This window comes from Labrus mixtus, chromosome 8 (genome assembly GCF_963584025.1).
Source record: "Labrus mixtus chromosome 8, fLabMix1.1, whole genome shotgun sequence".
NCBI classification, from domain to species: Eukaryota; Metazoa; Chordata; class Actinopteri; order Labriformes; family Labridae; genus Labrus; species Labrus mixtus.
The window spans coordinates 10392804-10416307 of NC_083619.1; the positions used below are offsets into that span (position 1 = coordinate 10392804).

Consider the following 23504-nt stretch of genomic DNA (forward strand, 5'->3'; position numbering starts at 1 on the left):
AACCTGTTCCCTGATAATGGCTTGCAAGTATTCTCTCTTATAAATGCAATGTGCATGTCGTCTGATGTGGGAGCTCCTGCATGCGAAACAGTCCCATTAGGGAAAAAACAACACCAGGAGATAATAAGTATATTATCAAGCTCCTTTTAATACCTTGAATGTGTGAGGTTATCACAAATGAAGCACGCTGTGCTGGGAAATAATGAGGAGGAATTATGGAAGGTAATGGAGAATGATGGAAGCAGGCAAATAGGCAAATGCTGTCTTCAAACGCAGAATACATCCAGACTGTGTTTATAACCCTCATCAGGATGCACTTGCTCGCCCTCTTGCTATCTCACTAGTGAAAGAAAAGCTCTCTGTGTGAAAGCACGCGCTCATTCATCCACAGGCTTTCACTGCAGCGGAGGGAAATAACCGCTCACACGCGACATTTATTAGGGCAAAAAAGAAACACGTGCCAAGAAGAAGAGCAACTTTTGGGACCACATGGGGCTATAAAAGGATGCCGCTGATGCTGCAGGAATCAACATTTTGTATTTGATCTCTGGAAATATTTCTGAGCGCGCGGACATCCTCAGAATGAACTCCTCTGCGCGCGTGCCTCCGCTGCTGCAACTTCCCGCCGAGGAGGAGCGGACAGAGGACACCGGGAGGCTGCAGAGGAACCGAGCCCCGAAATAAAAGTTGTTAGAGAGCACAAATCAAGTTGAATTGCGCTTTAAACGGAGGAGTCATTGCGAATGAATGAATTTGACCGGGTCACTGAACTGGAGTGGATTAACTCACAGCACTTGCAAGACCGAAATAGTTCAATATAGGAGAATCAGGTATGGCTACGTGCATTTCTTAATAGCTAAAGCATTCTTTTCATGCTCCATGTTTAACGTTCATGCTTTAGCGCTAATTAACTCTCGAAAAATGGGGTTGTGAGGGTAATTTTAACATTTAACTCTCCAAAAAAAGCGACGCACTAATTTGCATCTCCAAAAATGTGTGAATAGCCTAATATTAGCAGAATATTTCTCCTTCCAGTCCGGAGAGAATGAGGTGTCGCTGGGTGAAGCATGAGCTGTCAGAGGATCAGTCATAAGCGGCTGTCTCTGCTATGGGAGGGGGCGGCTCTTCGCCTCTTGATCTGCTGCTCCTTGTGGACCTCATGGCCCGTCGTATCCGCCTTCGCCGCGGCCGGTGGAGCCGCAGCCGGACAGGGCGACGGCACCCCCGGATCACTGGGTTGGCTGCTGTCCGATAAAGGACCCTTTCAGCAGTCCTTGGAGTTCACGGAGGCTGCGGAGAGATACCAGCAGGGCTTTAGCACCAGATACAAGATCTACAGGTGAGATAGAGGCAGAGCTATGTCCCATGTGTATTTGTTGTTTAAGTGTATGCCCTAGTGTAAGTTTAAATTGGAGTTTCAGTATTTGTAAGTTTTCATTTCCCCAACATGCACTTCTGGTTGATGTCATTGATGATCACTTTGAGCCGGAGAGGATCTAATCAGAAAAAGCATCTGCTGTAGTGTTTACAGTGAAATCCTTCTCACTCTCAGGATTGCTCTCACAGGTATCACACCTGCAAGCTGATGAGCAAATGTGAAGATTTTAGTGTGATGTATTGCAGATCTTGCCCTTTGCTCTGTCTGTCAGGCTGAATACTGATCAGTCAGGTGAAAAGCAGACTTATTCCTTTCTTCGGTATTTCATCCAAGGTTTAAAATAATTGTGTTTCGGCTGATGTTTTAAATGACCCCTGCAACAGACGTTATCTAATCAGTGTGTCGAAAGGCTCATCCTTTCAATGACAGTCTGAAGTGTCCCTGAGCTTCTTGAAACCTTTTGTAACACATCTAAATAAGTTTGTTTGTATTTCCGGCCTATTTTTTTTAATGTTATTTAATTTCTCACGAATACATGTTAAAGCTGCAGATTAAAAAGGATTAACAAAGATTTCTTTTTTTGAGGGTGGCACCTATGTAGTGCGGCCAATCAGATTTTAGCAGTGGCTATCACCCAAGACCAACCCCTGGAACCACCCCTGATTTTTTCAAAAGTAGATGTCTATTGATATTTTTGATATTTTAGAAATATATCTGCATTTCTATATTTTTTTCTTTGTGTGTGTAAAGGTGCATGTTTCATTATATAGCTGAATTATCAATGCACAGTCCAACGACTGCATTTCCTCTCTCAAAGTCCCAGGTCTTGCATCTGCAGGTGTATGAATCAATGGCTCCATTGTCTCCTCTCAGGAATCTCAGGCCGTGGTGTTTATCTCTTGGTCACACATGGATTTTTTTCAGTGCACCTGCTATCCTAGTAGCTGTCTGACTTCAGGCTTCCCAAACCTCTTCCACAATCAGTGAAAAACACTGAAAGTGACAAAGGAGGGACAGGTTGGACTGTCTCATTAGCTAGCTGACATCTCACCACTCCTCGGTCTTTCACCCTTGGTCAGTCGATCCTTTAACCTGTAAGCTGACTGCTCACTTTTTCTCACCCAAAGGCAGTTTAAAGGATTATAGATTGAGGGTGACTCCAAATTGTACCCACCCACAGTTAAAAAAAACTGCTGTATTTAGATGAAAACTGACAGAAAAGTCCATTTGAAAAAAAATCTCAGTATATCTTCGCCTGTTTTGAAATCATTTAATGCAGAGATTATATCAGGAAAAGAAAAAAATTGTAGGAAACTAAAGGCCTTTATTCTTAGAAATATGTCATCACTTCATTTTAAACAGCCTCCACAGAGCCGCAGAGATATTTTTCCATGAGCTCTTAAATATCCTAAGGGCTTGAACTGCTCCTCTATTCCTCTGACTTCTCTCATAGCTAAAACACCACCATCAGTGACTGTCAGTCACTCAGCAGCATGTGATTATGACACTGTCTGTGCAGTTCCTTTTATAGTTTCTATCCCTCCATGGAGTTGTTTCATCACTATTGATTTCTTATAGTGCAAACAGTAAGATATCGTCATGTGTAGATATGTATTTCTCTGCAGTAAACTCTCCTCTGTTTGCCATGTGTGCATGCTGATGGAATAGCTGTCGGCTAAACCCTGGGCTAGATCCACACCGTCCCATCTGTCCACCAGGGATGGACTCTCACCCTGTCCCCTCGTTATGATGATTGGCTGTAATGACACACTCCACACTGTCCCAGTCCCCCAATTATTTCTCTGCCGATCATTTTTCTCATGGCAGTGATTTGATTGCCTGAGAGATGGAGAGGGAGGTGCACAGAGCAGCAGGCAGCGCTGTGGGAGAGGTACACATTAACTGAAGCTGTGAAGAGAGAGAGTGGCAGCGATATCTTCCTGCTGGTTTGTGAAAAGCTGGAGTTCAGCGACAAGTGTGTCCAAACAGCCAAAAGATAACAAATGATGGCAGCTGAAGATGACGTGGGACTATTCTGGGTTTACACCTTTCTGTTAGAAAGCTGCTTGGAGGAACTGCATTGCATTTCAATGAGCTCTGTTTAACCTGTGCAGGAGTTGTTTTTTTTAAAGCTTTTACAGGTTTGTTAAGACAGCAGCAAGCAGAGCAACAGAGATTACTGGAAATATTGCAAAGAGAGCAACTGGTTAAATTATGCTACAATCTGTCCAAACAGAAAAAAAAAAACAAATTTATCATTGTGTTGATGCAGATTTTTACAATATGGACTACCTCAAAAACCATTAACCATCTAGCTAGGACAGCAAGTAAATGTTTCCAAACACTTAAGAGCACCTAAAGACTTCTTCTGAAAGCGCAGTCACCTTTTAAAAAAAGAAAACTAGAAATCATGCTTATTTTATTCAGGAGAAGAATTGTGTTGTATGTTGGACAGTTAGTTAGATTGTTAATTGTTGTTAAGTGTAACATAATCTGCTTACCAGCATTCATACCACTCACTATTTGCTATGCTATATGTTTGTTAAATCCATACACAAACCAAAATAAATGCTAAGCTAATAAGCTTGCTAGCTGATGGCTGTCATTTGATTAATGTTAATGGTTGGGGTATACATCTATGTGAGTTACTTTCTGGAAGCCAGCACGGTACAGTGCAAAGTGTTTACAAAGATGTAAAAATGTAACTTTTCTCTGAAAGTAGATAACTGCTCAACAGTTTGACTACAGCTAACGTTAACTAAGGTTAGCATTCAAACATTTAGATGACATTATCATGAGATGACATTAGTATTACAAAATACAATAAAAAAATGAATTTAATAAATAATAAATATGTGCATCAGTAAACACACAGTCAGGCTTAAAATGTGTCCAAAATCTGCTTTAAAGTTCAGAAAAACACTAAATTGTTTTGGAATGTTTAACACTATCAATTGTTAATGTTAGCAAGGAAATGGGTGCATGCTAACGATAGCTGATGTCTTAAGCTACCAAATGGTTTTGTTTCAGTTTAGATTGACCCCGACTAAGGATTTACATAGTCCACCCTGATTTGTCAGATTATGCCAATCATGGACTGATCATCCAATGTCTTCTTTTGGTTCTTATTCAATATTCTCATTCGTAACATAAGAGATAACCACATAATTAAACAAGGTCTTTTTGTCCTCTAGTCTTAGAATAACAATTTCTGCTATGATAGGAATAGATACATCCTTTTTCCCACTAATCAAAGACCTTTGTACAATGAGTCTGATTTTTTCCTGGATGCAGCTATTTCAGATGAATACACTTACCTAGTGTGCAAAGGCCTTTAGTCTGTGACCTTATTACAATATTAGACATTTCCATTGACAATACAGAAGGCACACACTGATGGCCCACTCACAGGCTGTTGTGTGTGTGCTGATTTAACCACCACAACAGCCACAATCTAATCATCTGTCAGACCACTGACAAAGAAACAAAGAAACATTTTCACTTTCTTTTAACTTACTAAAACAACTAAAACAGTCCTGCTGCATCAGCAAGGGTCCCCACGATACAAATCCAGGGAAATATTAAATCCAAACACATTACATAAAGATCCAAGGATTTCTTCAAATATACATTCACTGTTATTAGCCTATAATAGCCAATGAGAGGCTGAGGTGAAAGGCGCCTGCCACTGTTCTGTTCTGGTCATTTGCATGCGACTGTGCCAATGACTGATGTTTCTTGAAGCCAATGAAATTCTGAACACTAGGGCTGGTTAAAAAAATCGATTTATCAATACATTGCAATTATTATTTTCCCAATTCAATATCGATTCAGGGAAATCCTTTTTTGTTGTAATGAGGCCCCTCTCCACTGGGGGCACTGTGTGTGCTATGAATTCAGCTCAGGCACAAATGTGCACTTTAGATCATACTGTACTTAAATGTTTTATTCTTTGTTTATTAAAGAATAATGCATCGATAAAATAAACCAATACAAACAATGCATAGATAATTATTTAACAAATATCAGAAGGTACTGTGATGAGTTATCTAGGTATTCCTGTCATCTGTATGTATTATTACATCGATATCGAAGCATATTGATCAATATCGAATCAAATCGTGACCCAAAGAATCAAAATCAAATTGAATTGTGAGGTTGTGGACAATTTCCAGCTCTACTGAACACGCGCATATGCTGCTTGGGATGACTTGTTTACAGATGCACACTAGGAGATTAATTACAAGTGATAGATATTTTCAGAATTGCATATATAACTAGTATACTATCACAAATGTATTATGTTAAAATGTATACCAAGATATAGTATGAGTCATGAATTATTTGGAGAAAACAGACAAATCACTGAAAAATTAGACACTGAGCCCCCCCATAGCATAGAATCAACTATTTCAATTGCTGATCTATTATGAAGCACTGAAATGATAACTTAAAATCAGTTTCAATCTTTAATGTATTACAAAATAATAAAGCATTTCAGCTTTGCGTTCCTATTGTGACATCAGAGAAAAATGACAGCCAATTGTCATTCCAGAAAACATCATGGGACATTATTACACTGATATAACACACCTTTAGGAAAAAGGGCACTGTTCATTTCTTAACATTTAGTACTAAAAGCAGTTTAAAAGTCTATATTTGCTGCCCTTGATGTAATTATATTGATTCAAAACAAATTAAGCGAGTGTTCAAAAAGGAAAGGTAAAAGTGCTGAATTAGTGATTGAAATGTCGAGCCTTTATGCCAAGAGAATAAAACCAAGGTCAAGTGAAATTACTGACAAAGAGAAAGAGATCCAGACTGCATGACTTCTATTACTGAAACAAAATCCACTTTAAGACTGTATCATTTACAGGGTTGAATAAAGTCCAGTCTCAATCAATTCAAATGAACACATCACTGCTCTTTTGAACCAGGGCGGAAATTCAATTCAAGATCCATCAATGGAGAAATTACCTAAAGCAACCTGATTAACTTTAACTAAGGTTGTACTCACTGTGTAAAGAATATATTAAGATGGTTTCACATGGTTTTCTTATACACTAGAGGCTAATTATTTGAGCTGTTGCAAGAACACAACATTAAATCTTCCTCATTTGTGATGTATGTTTTGATCTCAGCACACTGCAGAATTCCCACCTTGATGTATGTACCACACATTAGCTTTCAACACAGCTTGTCAGACAGCGGCCAGGGTCCTTTTACACCAACAACTAAACCAAGAGAGCAAAACTCTGTTGTTGTGTGTTGTTGTGTTTCCAGGGAGTTTGGTCGATGGAAGGTCAACAGCCTGGCGGTGGAGAAGAGGGACAATCTTGGTGGCAGTGGAGGCCTCGCTCTGCCCCTCGACCCCGACTTCATGCACACCATCCGGCAGCTGGGGAGGCGTCCAACCCTCCAGATGATCACAGAGAGTCTAATCAAGAAATATGGCACCCACTTCCTCCTCTCGGCCACTCTTGGAGGTACAGCAGAGTACGCAGAGCTTCAAAGCTAGTCTTATTCACATAGCTTCTAGCTTCTAAAATGATTTTTTTCCTTTACTGCACATGGGGCATTAATTTTACCGTCTGTTGCTTTACAAACAACAAAGCATGTCATAATTATTTTCTGGATCAGTGTTCTTTGGCTCATAGAAAACACCAATTTGTTCTAGTTTGTTGTACAAAAAATTAATTGGAGTAAGCAGTGAAAGACAGATTTAATAGCTTTGCTTGGCACACTATGGCATGGTTCATAAATGAAGCTTTGTCTCTTCTTAACAACACTACGATTTCAATGAAATTGGCTTATTTTATCCGTTCTTTCTTAAAAACAAATAAACAAAGAATACTTTAGTAGTGAAAGTCTCGGTTTGAAAAGTGTTTCCTGTAAGAAAATTACAGATTTGAAGATATGTCCAAATGTTTATTCGGTTGAAAACACAATTGGCAATATATCTTATAATTCAGGTTTACTTTGAGGTTTGGTGTGCCATCAACGGTTGAGTTAGCCAATAATTGACGGTAAACATATGGCAATATTTTTACTCCAGAGCTGAGGAATAAGCTTCTTTCTTCTTCTTCTATTACATAGATTTCTTTTTGAATGAGGGTCTAACTCTTCTGTTTCACCTTGAAGATTTCTTGATCTCCTGCTGTTAAAGACGTTCAGACACTGCTGAAGATGTAGGCGTCAAAACTTGATCCAACTGAAGCAGATGTCTGTTCAAAGTACATTTTGATGTATGATCTTGGTTTAATTCTACCTGACAAGAATCTCTAGCAGCCATGACAAATATGACAGCTGACTTTCAATGACTTTCTTCAACAAGTCACATAACTTCATAGAGACCAGGAGGAGGTGGATAGAAACCTCAATGAAGCGTTTATTTTGACAGCTCTGTTCAACAGCCAACATTTTATTACTGTAACAATCATCATATATATTCTTTAATACATGTAAATGCAGCTGATTTTCAAAGATTCTAACAAACAATATATGTCTGTCAAGAGGGGTGTAAGATAAGTGTGACTTTTCTTTTGACTTTTTAATTATCCGCCAATGGCATGATCAACCTTTGGTTAGGTCTGGGCTGTAAAACTGCTTTGGAAAGGAAATAATTCTACGTTTCTAAGAACAGGAAACAAACCAAACTCTTCAAGTCACTTGTCTTGTAACCAATATTGGACATTGTTCCTTTCAATGTGACCAATGATATCATGATTACCGTGACTACACTGATTTGGCTTCTAACCCTAATCTAACTACAATACATTTATTTGTAGAACTAAATACAGTATATTGTTATCTTGCAGGTGTTAGTTAGCCATTCAAAAGAAGTGCACTCAAAGCCAATATTCCAGTGTTCTGCAACACTCTAATCTGCAAGTTCAACCTTGATGTATAAGTTGATGTATTGACAAATATTGTGTTTTTAGTTTTGTCAGTATAATTGCTTGTTTGTGAGTCAAATTTCTTTACCCATCAACCAAGTTTTGTAAAAAAAATACAATGGTCGGTAGTTGTTCTGTAATTCTGCTGAAAGGACTCCTGAGCAGAGGAAATGCACTGAAAGAGAATGACTTGAGGATTGAAGTTGAAGTAGTGTGTTTGGCAAAAAGTTTTTGGTTAGTAAGATCAGTAATGCACTTTCACAACAACAGTTTTGCTGGTGTAATGAGATAACATCTTTAGGAAAACAAGCAAAAACACTCATGTTTGGCTGATTTAACTACAACAGATTTCAGGTTTTGGTTCTTGTTGCATTGGAAGCTGTGTAAGAGTTGGCATTACTGTTTACTTGTGTATTTACTGTAAGTCCTTGTCCTCAATACAGTACAGAGGAGCTGTCAAAGCTACATATGTCTCCATATTTGAAGTGACAGTCTCTAAGTGCTTAAGGCAAGAAGAAGTTTGGGATAAGAGCCAGTGAGTTTTGTATTGACAAAATGGCCTTCACATGCTATTAGAGCTAGGGATGATTCAATTCTGTTAGGGTTTGCTAAAGAGCACCTACTGCACCTACTGCACTGTAAACACGCTCACTACTTCAAAATGCATTTAGCTCAGCCTTTTTCTATAAAAAATAATCACTTGGCTTATTTATGACTGATTTCTTACTTCATGTTGTGTTTAGAATCGACACAACACTATCTATTTTACCCGCACATCTAATAACCCACAGCTGAATGTGGAAATGTTACACAATATGTGGGCACACTTTGGAAGTTAAAAGTGGGACGATCAACTTTCGCAGTAGAAGCACTGTACAGATGATGAATTAGTTCAGAGTTTTGAGTTTTAAAGTTTCAGATTTTATGTCAATAATTCATCCTGTTATTGTCAATGCTTGTCAAAGAGGACATTTTTCTCTGACATCATGCTAAGAGTGGGTAGCTTAAATGCTATTATAATGTTATACCACTGAGTTTCAGGTTGTATACATTTATTAATCAGACAATCAGTAGCAATACTTCAATTTTCTTAGCGTCAAAAAACCAACCAAGAGCAACTCCATGACATATTTAGAGTTAAAAGAAGATATGGGATAAGTTATAGGCTCGTGTGAGACATCAGGTAACTTATGGGTCAGACTTATTTAAGCTTATATTACCTGAAAGCTATAAGTAGCTGAATGATAAAAGCTGTGGGGATTTTTTTAGCTGGTTATGAAAAGGACTGAAATTAAAACTGATGCCTCTATATGCCCAGCAGAAGCAAAAAAGGATATCAGCAAGTTGTTGTTATTCTTGTGAGTGGACACTAGAAGGGTCCTGGTTCAAATCCTCAGCTGGACAGATCCTTTCTGTTTTGTGTGTATGTTCTCCCAGAGCATGTTTGTGTTCTCTCCAGGTACTCTGTCTTTGTCCCACAGTCCAAAGACACGCTTGTTAGGCGTGAGTGTGTGAATGGTTGTTTGTCTCTTTATGTCAGCTCTGTGACTGACTGACTAACGACCTGTCCATGGTGTCCCATCCTCCAGCACAATGACAGCTAGGGTCAACTTTAGCCCCCCTGCAATCCAGTATGGTATAAGCAGTATAGATAATAGATGGATTGAATGCCTGTAGCTGCTGCCACTGGGTTAGTAAGACACTCTGTAGAAACAGCCTTTGTTTACGTTTTGTTTTACAAAGAAAACAGAGAGTTTTTTGGTCAGGAAACAACTTATAATATAAATATAAACATAAATATTAAAAAGTTAAGAGGAGCTGCAAGATAGACAGTAGAGTGTAAAAAGAGAGGATAGGAAAAGAATGAAACAGCAGCTAATGTAAGCAAGTGGCTACATGGCAAGATGCTATCTGTTGTCTGATGGTAGCCAATGGGTTATCAAAAATGTTGTTTTTTAGATTATAGATTTTCTTAAGCCCTTAATTTATCAGATGCGTACGGATCAGCGTAACAAATTTTGCAAAGTACTAGCAAGTAAAGATGGCGGAAAATGGTGGATTCAAATACAATATATATGTTTAACAAAGTTAATTTTGGGAAAAAGCCCTTTTTCTTGTTCATACTTTTAAATCTTAAAGGATTCATGCCAACACTCTGCTAGCCTTACACAGGAGAAGCTAAGAGTGCTGCAGGAACACAGCCTGGAAATGACTTAGCACTTTAGCATTTCTGGTTCAATCCTCTTGAAGTCTGTAGGATTTTTGAATGAGTTCTCATGTTGATGCCGTTGAAGCTCTTTGGTAAACACAAGCTGAAGAGATTGTAACATTTTCAATGACATGAAATACATCGTAATGAAAACGTCTCAACAGCATGGACAGTGGGGACTTTTATTGTGAAAGATTTGAAGGAAATATAATGTGTTAAGCTTTAATGGAGCTACAATTAACTGAGATTTTCAACAACACTGTCTGCAGTTTGTCTTAACAGCCGCTCCTTTAACTACGAGTCAGAGCCACAGCACGCTTCTTTTCATTTACTTTACTTTTTTTTTACTTTACTTTACGTTATTTCTTTATTTCGAACGATTAAAAAATAGATGAAAATGAATAAACAAATGAAAAATAAAAAAATATTCAATAAGAATCATCTTGGACTTGATACATGCGAGACATCAGTTTAAACATAGATTTAAGGTATTAGACCTGTTGTAAGGGAGACACAAAGAGATGTGCTGCAGGCGAGCAAACCCACTTAATGTTGTTGTTATTTTCTGAATCTTTGAGAGGGGAGAATATAAGTTAACCTGATTGCTTTCCCACAATTCATTCGCATGACCACTGACTCTGTTTTCAATGTCAAAGCAAAGCATGCAGAAGAACAGCAGACTGTCACAAATCACCATTATACGCCAGTTTTATTTGCCTGCCACTGTGGCTGGTAGGTTGAGCAATTGGTGTTGCCTCATGAACTACAACCAAACGTGTGTTTAAACCGTTGATGAAAGTACCTGTCCTGGCAGAACGTAATACTGGTGACGGTACTGATACCGGTTTACAGAAAACCCCTATACAGAGGCCGGACAGAAGAAAAGGTCAAGAGTTTGGGTAACTCTGGATAAAATGTTGAATTTTGTCTCAGAGGTTTAAACACTGAGTTTTAGTCATTAGTATTTCCTGGCAATCATAACATAGTTGACAGAGATGTCATTAAGTATTTGTCTCCCAGATAAGCAGTGGTGACCTGGGATGTGCTTTGTCTTTAATGTAATTTTAGCTCAACGTAATTAAGATGATCAACAAAAAATTAGGGGACCTTGATCAATGATCTTGAGTGAGCTCTCTGGAGAGTTTAATAGACCTTGTCTGTGCCTTTTCCTCCAATCATCCAAGCCATCAGTTCCTCGACAGCACTTAACCACAGCTGTGCTTTTCTCTTCCATCTAAAAAGATACTAATGAAAGGTGATTAGCTCGGCTGAGTCAGGGCTAATGAAGCTCTCGTTTCCTCTGCCTATCTGTCACCAGGGGAGGAGTCTTTGACAATATTTGTGGACAAGAGGAAGCTCAGCCAAGAGTCCTCGTCCTCTGGAGTCGAGGCCGGGCATAGCAGCACAAGGAACTCAAACAGTACGGGCACGGTGACCCTGGAGGCTCTCCACCAGCTGGCTGCTTCCTACTTCACCGACAGAGAGAGCACCCTGAGACGGCTACACCACCTCCAGATTGCATCCACCGCCATACGGGTATGTGGAAATCCAGAGGAGATGTAAATACAGCAGCAGCTACATTTGTTGTGTCCTGGATTCTGGTGTATTGGCCTCTAGCATTGACACATGGAAACACTAAGACATGAAGCATCGGATTGAACCGCTTTTTAGGGAGTTCCTCAAGTCACAGAAAATACATGAAAGACTTATTCATGATTTATTATTTTCAAGGTAAAGCAAAGGTTTCCATTCTTTTGTTATTATGTTGTATGTTTCTTAATGACATTTTATGTTACATTACATCTAGTGTTTAAACAAACAGGCAGCAGCTTCAAACTGTCTGCAGGGCAGTGTTGTTTAGTTTAAGCTATATCGATTTTTTTTCAAAGAAAAACTTGAACAACAAAGTAACCAAAGAAATGTTATCATGGCAAGTAGATTACTTCTGTGGACAACATCTTTCCAATCTGCTCTCAAATGAACTTTCTCAAAATGTACACAAATATTGAGTTTACATAACTTCTGAATTTTTTAATGTAATTGCTTCTTCTTCTTTTCATGTTTCTAAATGTATCTAGTACAAATGCAGAAAAATGTATTTTATACGTTAAACACAAGTTCAATGTCCGAGTTAGTTTTCTTAATGCATGTTCTGCAAAATTTGACATTTGAAGATAACATGCACTAACTCCTTTAAATCCAGCTCAGGAAATGTATTCCCCTGACTTATTTCATCAGGTAGGATTAGGAACAAATGCCTATTTGCAGATTTGGCCTGACACCCAGCAAAGTAACCTGTTAGCTGGAGGCTGCAGGAAGACTGTCAAATCTGTCTCACTGTAGATTTTTCAATGTATTGCCAGAGAAAGTGTGTATCCTCTCATTTTGTATTAGACTCTAACAAACAAACTTGTCTCACATTAATGGTGAGTTGGTCAAACGTGTCTTTGGTAACCACCGATTACAGACTTATTTACTGAGTATTTAAAGCAGCAGGAAACAGATCTGAGGTTTGAAAAAGATTAGCTCCCTGGTTGCTTTAAAGAGGAGATTGGAGGAGCAGAAAGGGGGAGCAGTCGTGCGTCCTGTACTATAAAACACCAATCATCCGTTTTATCATCTGAAGTGGCTATTAGAGTGTGTGCATTAATCAGCCCGAGGGGCAAACGTGGATGCTAAAGTGAGTAGCCACTGATGAAGACAGGTGCCCCCCACCACACTGAGGACGTGTTCCTCTGGTTATGAATCAGCCTGATGGATTGGACGGCTCATTCCATTAATTTCCAACCAGGCCGACTTCCATTCATTCGCCACTTTGCAGTGTGTGTGTCCCAGTGTGTGTGTGTGTGTGTGTGTGTGTGTTAGTGACGCAGATTGAGGATCAGAGAAGGAGAGAGAGATGAATACTACATTTTATGAAGGATGTAAAACAGCACCTGCGATATGTGTCCATTCATTATAACAACACATTTATTTTATGTATTAAGTTACATGTTACACAGGATGATTTGGAACATGAATTTATGTACACATGTTATGAGTTATTTTTTCTGTGCGTCAGAATTTTGGAATTTACCAGAAGGATTAGTTGCTGGTCTAAATGATGTAAGCCTAGAAGCGGTTCAAAGTCTTTTGGTAGGTGAGTTTTTGATTTCTTCCCTCAGAACAGAACTGATTATTCCATCTGAGGAGGGAAGCTTTGCTTTTTAATATGACTTCACTGTGACTCATTACATTCATAAGTCATTTGAAGCACAGAAAAAAAAACCTTTACATATTTTTCTGACCTTCAGTTTTAAAGATATCCAAGTAAAATGAGTAATGTTACAGGGATGTGCCTGATAACTGTCTCCACTGTCTTATCTAAGATTACCTGCTTTCTTTTTCTCATTATTCAAGCATAATGAAATGAATAAAACAGACACAATCAAGAGGCAAAATAATCTCATTCTCCTCAAATCCTTACAGGTGACAGAAACCAGAACTGGGCCGCTTGGTTGCAGCAACTACGACAATCTGGACACAGTCAGCTCTGTCCTAGTTCACAGTCCAGAAAACAAGGTCCATCTACAAGGTATCTACCCCTAACCCTCCCAAATCATACTGGTGACAGAAGTGATCCTTGTTGTCTCTACCACTACTCAGTTTGTCATAACAGGCTCTTTCTGAAAAATGTATTTGGGGGAGAAGTGTGTGAAAAAATTGGTGAAACATATTTATAAATCTGCTTTAGACATGCTGTTTTGTGAATTTCACTACCCAAGGCCAGAGCCAGGCTAATAGTTTCCCTTTTTGCTAAGCTAAACTTAGCCCCGGAGTACAATGTATATGGGTTTGAGTCAATATTAAACTGGTGTTTTGTTAGGGAGCTCTTCACAATGAAGTAAACAATACTTTGAAACTTAGGAACAAATAATAGAAGAACTTACTGTAAGCTCGGGATAATGAATGAAACGTTATTGATCAGCTACTGTATGACTCTGATTGGAGGATTCATTGCATTTGATGGAGTGCTAGTAGAAAACATGTTGGGAGAAACATCTTTATTTTCTATTTCTTTATTCATCTGTTTTTTTTCAGTTGTTTTAATTCTTTATTCAGCTGACTGTTGTTAATTCTATTGTTCTCTTGATTGTCTTTTGTAATTTCATAAAGAGCCAGCATGTGTATCAGAGTGTATTTCCCTCCGCTTTCTTTATCAGTTTGCTGTTAATTAAGCTACATTGTTTTCCATTCAAATCCCTTCAGCCTCCCTCCTTTTATCCAATATGTTTCACATGAGGCTGTGGGACTTATAGATGTTCCTTTTTCTGAATAGACTACTATATAGGTACTGTCAGATGTGTTTGTACCATTCAGCAGCTGGCTCAGTCAATCAAGTTTTTTTTTTTTTTCAAGTTCCTTTGAAGTGTTCATTCCCTTTAGCCTACCTAATGAGTCCTTAATAAAGAATCTGTCGGCCTGTTCTCATCAATATTTAGTTGTTGATTGTGGGTCATTTTTCCTCCCTTCCCTTAGCACCTTCTCACCTTTATGTGTACAGAATTGTAAAATTTTACCAATCAGTGGAGTTCTGTTGCAAAGGGGTGAGGTAAATAGGATGTTGGGCACACGGAAAAATACTTCTGAGAAATACTTAACTATTTATAATACTTATAATCTATTTTTTTTGTAAAGCACTTATTTCTATAGTTCTTTATCAAATACCAAATTCACAAAGGGCATTCCAAACCACATTACAACAATAAAAGAAACAAAGCAAACACTGTAAAGGCACTATGCATTAGGGATGTGCGCAATTAGCTGGCTAAAGGAGTAAATGTTGTTACCCAGGCTCGTCGGCACCACAATTACAACTCGGTTCAAACAACTATTAATTATTAAATTAATTCAGGCTCTCAATGCTAGTCAAATGGTATATGTAAGCTGTAACACAGTCACCCTCCACATCCAGGGCTTTAGCTCTTCTTGCTATTACTACCTGCATGTAAACCACTACATTGGACTGAAGACATCTTATTGTGCAGAGCGGCTTGGGAGTATTTTGATGTAGAAAATGGAGAAAAGGTTTTGTGGAGTGCCAGCTGTGTAGAAAATAATATATGTATAAAATAGCATAGGAAATTCTTGCTGCTGCATTTTTAACAAAAGGAGACTTGTAGCTTCATATAGTTTATATTTGTTGTTACTTCAGCTTTATATTTATCAAGTCTTTCTCCCTCCACAGGGCTGCAGGTCATCCTGCCGGGCTACCTGCAGAGCCGCTTCATTCAGGCAGCACTCGACTACATCGGCTGTAAATCAGAGGGTCGGTTTGTGTGTCAGAGCAGCGACTGCTGGTGTGAGTGCAGCGTAGACTATCCTCAGTGTAACTGTCCTCACGCTGATTTAGACACTCTCGAAAACAACCTGCGACGCATCACAGACTCCTGGAGACTGACCAACCAGGAGTTTGAGGAATCAGGTGAGTCAGGGGCTTTAATTCAATGTGAACCTCCAAAAGTGGACTTTAAATTGTTAGCCTGAACAGTGCCTTTCAAAAACCTACAGGTGGAACATTGTCCTCTAAAAATCTCTCAGAATTCTGGCCATTGTACTTCTATAAAAAAAAAAGTAATAATCCTAGATATGAGGGCGAACATGAACACATGTCTTTGTTCTAAATGCATTCCTGGCTGTCAAACTTTGCACAGCTGCATGACGAGGAATCAGGAGAGCTGTCAATCAAAGTGTCAGATCAAATGACAGTTCAGATGTTCTTTATGTGCTCAGGGCTACAGTGGGAGAAAAAACAGACTCTTTAACAAGTCCATCTGTTGTCAACAAAGAGCTTTGAAGAATCACATACCAGAGGTAGAATGAGAAGCAAAGTTTGACGTGTTATAAATAAATTGCATATGGAAGAGCTGGATGAGTAAATTGAAAGCATTGAATATTTATAAATTTACACCATATGATGCTTTGTTCGCTTTATTCATGTAAAAAGTGTAAAACGGATCAAGAAGATGACTCGATGTGAACCTAGAATAATGTAATCATTAACACAAAAAGGGGTATAATGCCAGAATCTGTGTTCTCAGAAAGTGTTTTTTTTCACAGTTTTTTTCATTACCTCTGAACAGGACAATGCTAGCTATAACTGGGTTGGGACAAAATAACAATAAGGTGCTATATCTTCATCAGTATATCCTTGTGATGTTCGATATCGTATAGTGGTGGATCAGATCATGCATGACCAACCACTACAGATCAGGCTGTACGTGATCCACGGATTGATGAAAAATCCCTGTGCAGAGTCTCATTGAACAGAAGGCGGTGTTTAAGTAGTTCCTCTGTAGACCTGCTTTACAAATACAGAGATATATAGTCTTTAAAAATGTCTTCTAATATATTTTTTGTAAACTTTCACAGTGTGTGTTGGTGTCTGTATCTGCAAAGACCCTGGCCTCAGTATTTTTGGGCTTTGTTCATCATGTTGCTGTGTTAGGACATTTCTGTGTGTCAGTGCTGGTGCAGCATAGCGCTCACAGGAAACACTCTGCAGGTAGGGGCTTGAAGAAAAGGGATCAGACCATCTCTCTCCTGTGTTTTCTGTCAGTCTGTAACAGACACTTGTGTAACCTGTGCATCTTAATTAGACGCCAAAAGGACTGTACAAACGTCAGTATTTGCCAAATTGTGAATTTGTGAGTCTGTCTCAGTTGTGGCTGTGTCTGATGAAGGGCAGTACAGTTAAACAGTGAGCAGATTAAGAGCGCTGCAGACAAAATCTAGCTCCGTCCTGAATGTTTGTGAGGAGCTTTAAACACTGAACACTGTATTAACCTCAGTCGTCCAGTAAGTCCACTGTAATTCCCCTCAGCTTTTAGCTCTTAAAAATAGTCCACAAATAAATGACTAGAAATCAAGGTAAAGCCTTGCTGGCCTAATAACATTTTATTGCATTAGTTCTGAGACAGTGCTGTTAAACCCGTAAACGTATTATTCCGTTGCAGAAAAGATTAGTAGCCTTAATATTTACACGAAAATTTACACAGATGTTTGCGACATCTGAACAGCTAATACATCTCTCCATTAGTGCAGGTTCATAGGATTCTGTTTGTGCATGTGAGTATGTCAGCCTGCGATAAAGTACAACTTCAAATTGTTTTGTTAGGCATAAATGTGGAAAAAGAACCTGTTTCTGAGAGAAAAAATCCAAGGTTATACTGCAATATTATTAAAGTACCACAAAACAATAAACTAATATATTTAGAATATCATAAAGTAGGGCACCTTTCACACAAACCTCTGAGGTGTTGATACTAAGTATTTCATGTTTGTGTTTATCTCTAGATCTTAAATCAAGCCTGTTACTCTTTTTGAAACGCAATGTAAAGAGAGTGCACAGCTATCATGTGTGAACCTACAGTATACGTGCAGATTACTTATATTTCAGAGATGTGGCAAGCAAATGCATCAAAAAGTTTCCCGCTGCTCGGACAAAGTCTGGGAACTTTCAGAAACATTGCTTTTTTTTAACGTTTGACACATAAGATTACAGCTAGCACTAGCTAAACGCTTCACTTTCAGATTGTTGGAGGCAGGAACAGCAATTTAGCTTTTAGTGTCACTCTAGCTAATTGCTGCTTTGAAGGTGCATGTACAGCGCTATATGTTTGGGAAAAAAAGACGATTAACATAAAGTATAGAAACAGAATATGACAAGCAGCCGAGACACGCGATCCTCAGTCTAACAGGAAAAATCAAACTAAGAAAACCTGCCCTTTTGGCAAGTAGCAGATGTTATCCCTCCTCTTGAGCTGTTTGCTTTTCTGGGATAAAACAATGAGGAGTAAACAGTTGTTGTATTTTTTTGTTCTTATTGTTACCCTGAGGCTCGTAGCCACAGGCAGTTTTTACTTATTCATGTATCCTTTCCTCCCACCAGAAGAGTTTCAGAGCTTTGTTGGGAAACTGCCAACCCATTACGCCGTAAACACATCTGTTGTGGAACACTTGTGGAGGATGGACCCCAGCTTGTCCCAGCGCTACAGGCAGCTGGAGACTAGCAGCGACCAGCTTCTCACCAAAGCCCGCCGCACTGCTAACAAGCTCTTCAGCCTCAGCAAGAGGTGTCGAAAACAGCCCAAAGTCGTCCTGCAGAGGCCGAGGTAAGAGGGGAGACGGGGAGACGGGGACAAGAGGGAGGAATATTTATACTGCAGCCTGTGAATGCAAGGTGCTCCCAAAAAACTTATAATTATGAAAAGATTTATGTGCCAGGCGCTGGGAGAAAGCAGCCGAGCGAGGCGGTGGTTATTAGAAGGCACTTGAGGAGGAGGAGTTGTGGAGTGAGGTGAAAAGTGCTGACAGGAGCAGAGCTGCTTTTCTGTTCGAGACAAACGGGATCATGTTCGGCCAAACAGAGTCGTTTCACTGTCTGCAGATTTAAAGTGCATTACAATCAATCCAACATCTTAAATTCCTCATATAATAATCCATTTATTTTAACACAATCACATCCAGGAGTTTAAACTGCTCAGGCCACTAATACATCTCTGTCCTTTTTTCCGTTACAGCTGCTGTTTCAGAGTCACTCCCACCTGCATACTAGATTTCAGCAGCCTTTAAGAGACCTCCATGGTCATAACTTCCCTCAGATTTATGCCTCTCTCATGCACACTCCATGTTGATAGCTATTTCTGGCAGGGAAATTAACTAAATGACACAATCCATCAGCCCACGAGTCAAAGGCAGACATGGCCTCCTCAGTCCACAATCCAATTACACGTCTTTATCACACCCCTTCCACTTATAAAGAACCATCCAATAGTACTGCAGGGTCACAGAGTAATACAGGTTTTTGTGAACATTTTAAAAGGGATGTCTGTTTTTTTAATATGCTCTTTTTCAAATTGTAATTGAATTTTAAAGAAATGTCATCGTGCAATGTCTGCAGTTAAGTAGTTTAAACTAAGAAATGAAGACTGAAGTATTTATTGTTGTGCGTGCGCCTGTGTCTGTGAGTGTCATAGGCATCCATCTGCTCCACAGCAGAGGGATTTCAATAGATTAAAATGCTCATTTTGATCAGATTTTGCTTCTCTATCTCCAGCTTAGTTTGGCTAAAATTGCTTCCTCATATCAAAACAACACTTTCTATTTATGAAAGGCAGGATTAATCTCTTTGGGCAAAATATTTCCTTCCCTGCATAATCATAATAAAATAACCAAGACTCAAAATAAAAAAATCAGAATAGATATCCATAATAAATATGGTCCCAAACAACTTTTTCTTCCCTGATACCAATATTTTTTTATATAGTTTCAGAGTACCCCTTTGATACCAGTACCATAACTATACTATACATACTGTATTATTGGTGGAAAAACATTAATGGCTGTTATTTTACTATCTTTAACATTACACTCTCTACCAGCACTTCACAGTTATTATTTGTAACTCACACAATAACTCACCTGAAAGCTGTTGAATTTTTTGGGAGCTTAACTTGGCTTTGACTGAGGTTCACTACCGATTTACAACAAATGATCAAGATGACTGGTATACCCCAAATTCCAGCAAAAATGTCACAATTTTATTCAGGCGTTTGAATATCTGATAAGAAAGTAACATCACTTGAAAAGTAGTTTTGTGTAAAGCCAGCATTTCTGGCATACTGATTATAAATGATTTAGAGGCCATCTGTGACTGAAATCTGTTCCAAACAGTGCTGTAGTATTTACTGAGTTCAGGTTTTAAATGTTGCTTAAATGTATTTTCTATTGGGGTTTAATTTGAGTCCCATCGAGGTAGCTCTGGACCCTTTTGATAATATGAAAAACCGGTGAGTGTAGTGTACATACATTAACTATAATTATCAAAGTTATATAAACTATTTTGGCGTTGTATAGCCTTGCAGTTATGTCGTGCACCCCATGAATGGAGGCTGTGGTCCTCGTCGCAGTGGCTGTAGGTTCAAATCCGAGCCCTTTGCTGCGTGTCACTCCCCACTCTCTCCTCCTTAGGCATTTCCTGTCTATCTTCAGGGTTCCTGTCCAATAAAGGCAAAAAAGGCCCAATAATATCACTTAAAAATACAAAGATGAACTGAAAATGGTTGAAGCGAGTGTGCACTGGGTCAGAAAGTGTAGAGGAATCACGTGCTCTTCAAGAACATGGGACAGAAGTAAAAAAAAATAAACTATTGTCCAGATGAATAGAATAATCAATGTTCCCTGTGTATTTACAAAACTGTGTATTAAGATGAGATTTTAGGCTGTATCCATTCCGATGTTGGTTTCAGTATCAGAGTAACTCCAGTTTTAACAAACAGAGCAGTATTTATATGAAAAGTCTAACACAATTATCCTTTTTCCTCAGGCCTCTGCCCTTCTGGCTGAGCTACGCGCTCTCCATCTTATACTGTAGTGAGAATAACCAGGTGGGTGTGTTCAGTGACGAGAGCCGCAGCTGCTCCTGCCCGTACAACCACCCGCCCTGCCAGGCCCTAATCCCCTGCTCTGTGGGCGATGGTCCCCGCTGTGCCTCCTGCTCCACAGAAAACCGCACAAGATGCTCCAGCTGCAACCCCAGCTTCACGCTGACCCAGGGAGCCTGCCGGCCTGCCGTGCCCGACCCGACAGACCCTTACCTGGGCTTGGAGAGCGACCGAGACTTGCAGGATCTGGAGCTGCGCTATCTGCTACAGCGGCGTGATCCTCGCATCACTCTGCATGCTGTGTTTGTGAGCAACGATGTGCGTGTTAACACTTGGTTTGACCCATCCTGGAGGAAAAGAATGTTGCTCACCCTCAAGAGCAACCGGGTAAAGTCTAACCGTGTTCATATGCTGCTCGGACTAGCCCTGCAGTTCTGCCTCACTAGAAACAGCACGCTTGAGCCGGCAATGTCTCTGTTTGTGAATCCCTTTGGGGGCAGTCATTCAGAAAGCTGGACCATGCCTATAGGTCAGCACGGATACCCAGACTGGGAGCGGAGCAAGCTGGATATCCCTTTGGACTGCTATAACTGGACGTTGACTCTGGGAAACAGATGGAAGAGCTTTTTTGAGACTGTTCATTTCTACCTGCGGAGTCGTATCAGAGACTCTGTGGGAGTAACTGGAGGAAACAAGAACATGACTGTGTACTACGAGCCTCTGGAGGCAACAGAACCATCCAGCAACATCGGCTACATGAAAGTAAACAGCATGCAGCTATTTGGATACAGCGTGCACTTTGACCCAGAGGCCATCCAGGACCTGATTCTGCAGATAGACTACCCATACACTCAGGGATCACAGGACTCGGCGTTGCTGCAGCTAGTGGAGCTGCGTTACAGAGTAAACCGCCTCTCGCCTCCGGGAGCCCCGCACGTGGATCTGTTTGCCTGTCTACTCCGCCACAGACTCAAACTGTCGAGTCAAGACGTGAGCAGGATACTCACTGCCCTGCAGGCGTTCAGTTCCAGACAACCAAACCATTTAGAGTATGAGGCTAATAAACTGTGCAGCTAATGGACTGTTTGATGTTTTGTACTATGAGGCCTGTATCTTTTGTCAGCTGGATCCATTTGTGTCAAGTGTGTGTGTGTTGTTCAAAGCTTTCTTGTACATAGACTGTGCAATTAAATTAGATGTTTTTATCATTCCAGTGTATTTTTATGGATTAAAGTTCTTGTTTTCAATAGGATATGAAACGATTTGAGACTGAATAGGCATGGAGCAAATTTAAACCTTGGGAAACAAAACACTCACTATTCACTATATTCACATAGTGGCCTTAACCTCGGGCTACAGATAGGCACATAAAATGCTTTTCATTTTGTAGAAGTTCTCGGTTTAAGATTGCAAGTGGTATAAACAAAGTAATTCATAAGAAATTGTATCATATAAGCCATTGGTTGATCAGGCACCAAAAAACAATGGATACTGACATTGGGTGGGACATTGGGTGATACTTTGAGCTGGTAGCAGACCAAGCCGGATATCCTTTTTGTACCGTTGTAGAAGTTAACAAAGGCTACAATTAGCAGAAAACTCCCTTCTAGCTAGCAGTTAGGTTAGCCCGGATTTGAGGGTGGAAGTGGATGAATGCTATGGTAGCTAATGAATTATAAAACATGTTGTGCCTCAAAGTAAGCTGGATCTCTACTTTACATGGATTCCTTTCTGTTGCTAAACATCAATAGCTCTAGATTTGTGGATTTATAGGATTTCCCTGTGGAACAGTAGAGCACATTTTTCTTTTAACAACTTCTTGCTTGGCTTCCTTCACTTAGTGTAAGCACCATCAGACTAAAAAGGCCTTAATGTCAATATGTTGGTTTTGGTTGGCCCCCCCAAAACTGACCATTATGATATTTAAATGTCAAATAAGTCAACCATTAAAAATGTGATAGATCACCTTCTCCAAGTGCTACCTTGCAAAGATTTAAACCAGAGAAAATTATCTTATGAACAATTTTATTTTAACTAGCCAAATCTGTTAAATCCTTGCCAGAAAAAATTGGATTAATTTACAAGCCCATCGCTCATTGTATAGAAGCAGGATGGAAATGTATCTTGTCAGGGCCTTAAATATAATTATCACGTCACATTTTAATCACTCTAACACAAAACACAAGCATGCATCAACATACCCTCACAGCCTTTCCATTTATCTCTTTATTTGGCTCCAGAATGTGTGTGTGTGTGTGTGTGTGTGTGTGTGTGTGTGTGTGTGTGTGTGTGTGTGTGTGTGTGTGTGTGTGTGTGTGTGTGTGTGCTGTGTTGTTTTTGCCCATCTGGAGCCTCTGAACACAAGGTCTCCTTTCTCCATTGAGGGAGCAGCCTTGGCACAGATTACTAAGTATATAGTGAGAGAGGGCGGGATGGTCGGAGCAGCCTCCCTCTGTTCATCCAACGTCCCCATCCGCCATTCACACTTACTGTGATAGATGAGCTGGGGCGCAGCAGAGACATGCCCAGCATCAAACAGAAGTAAGCTAGGTATCAGTGACAAGGATAGGACTCTCGCCCGGCGCTGGACCCTCACA

General features: G+C 39.7%; 1 protein-coding gene across 1 annotated transcript; it reads left to right on the top strand.

Annotated features, from left to right (window-relative positions):
• The first annotated feature begins 367 nt into the window (after positions 1 to 367).
• Positions 368 to 22115, top strand: LOC132978866 (BMP/retinoic acid-inducible neural-specific protein 3-like). The gene is made up of 8 exons (XM_061044203.1): positions 368 to 830; positions 1036 to 1339; positions 6662 to 6864; positions 11802 to 12019; positions 13952 to 14057; positions 15711 to 15947; positions 18414 to 18636; positions 20850 to 22115. The coding sequence occupies exons 2-8, from the start codon at positions 1068 to 1070 to the stop codon at positions 21982 to 21984; spliced, it is 2394 nt and encodes a 797-aa protein (XP_060900186.1). The 5' UTR covers positions 368 to 830; positions 1036 to 1067; the 3' UTR covers positions 21985 to 22115.
• The last annotated feature ends 1389 nt before the right edge of the window (positions 22116 to 23504 follow it).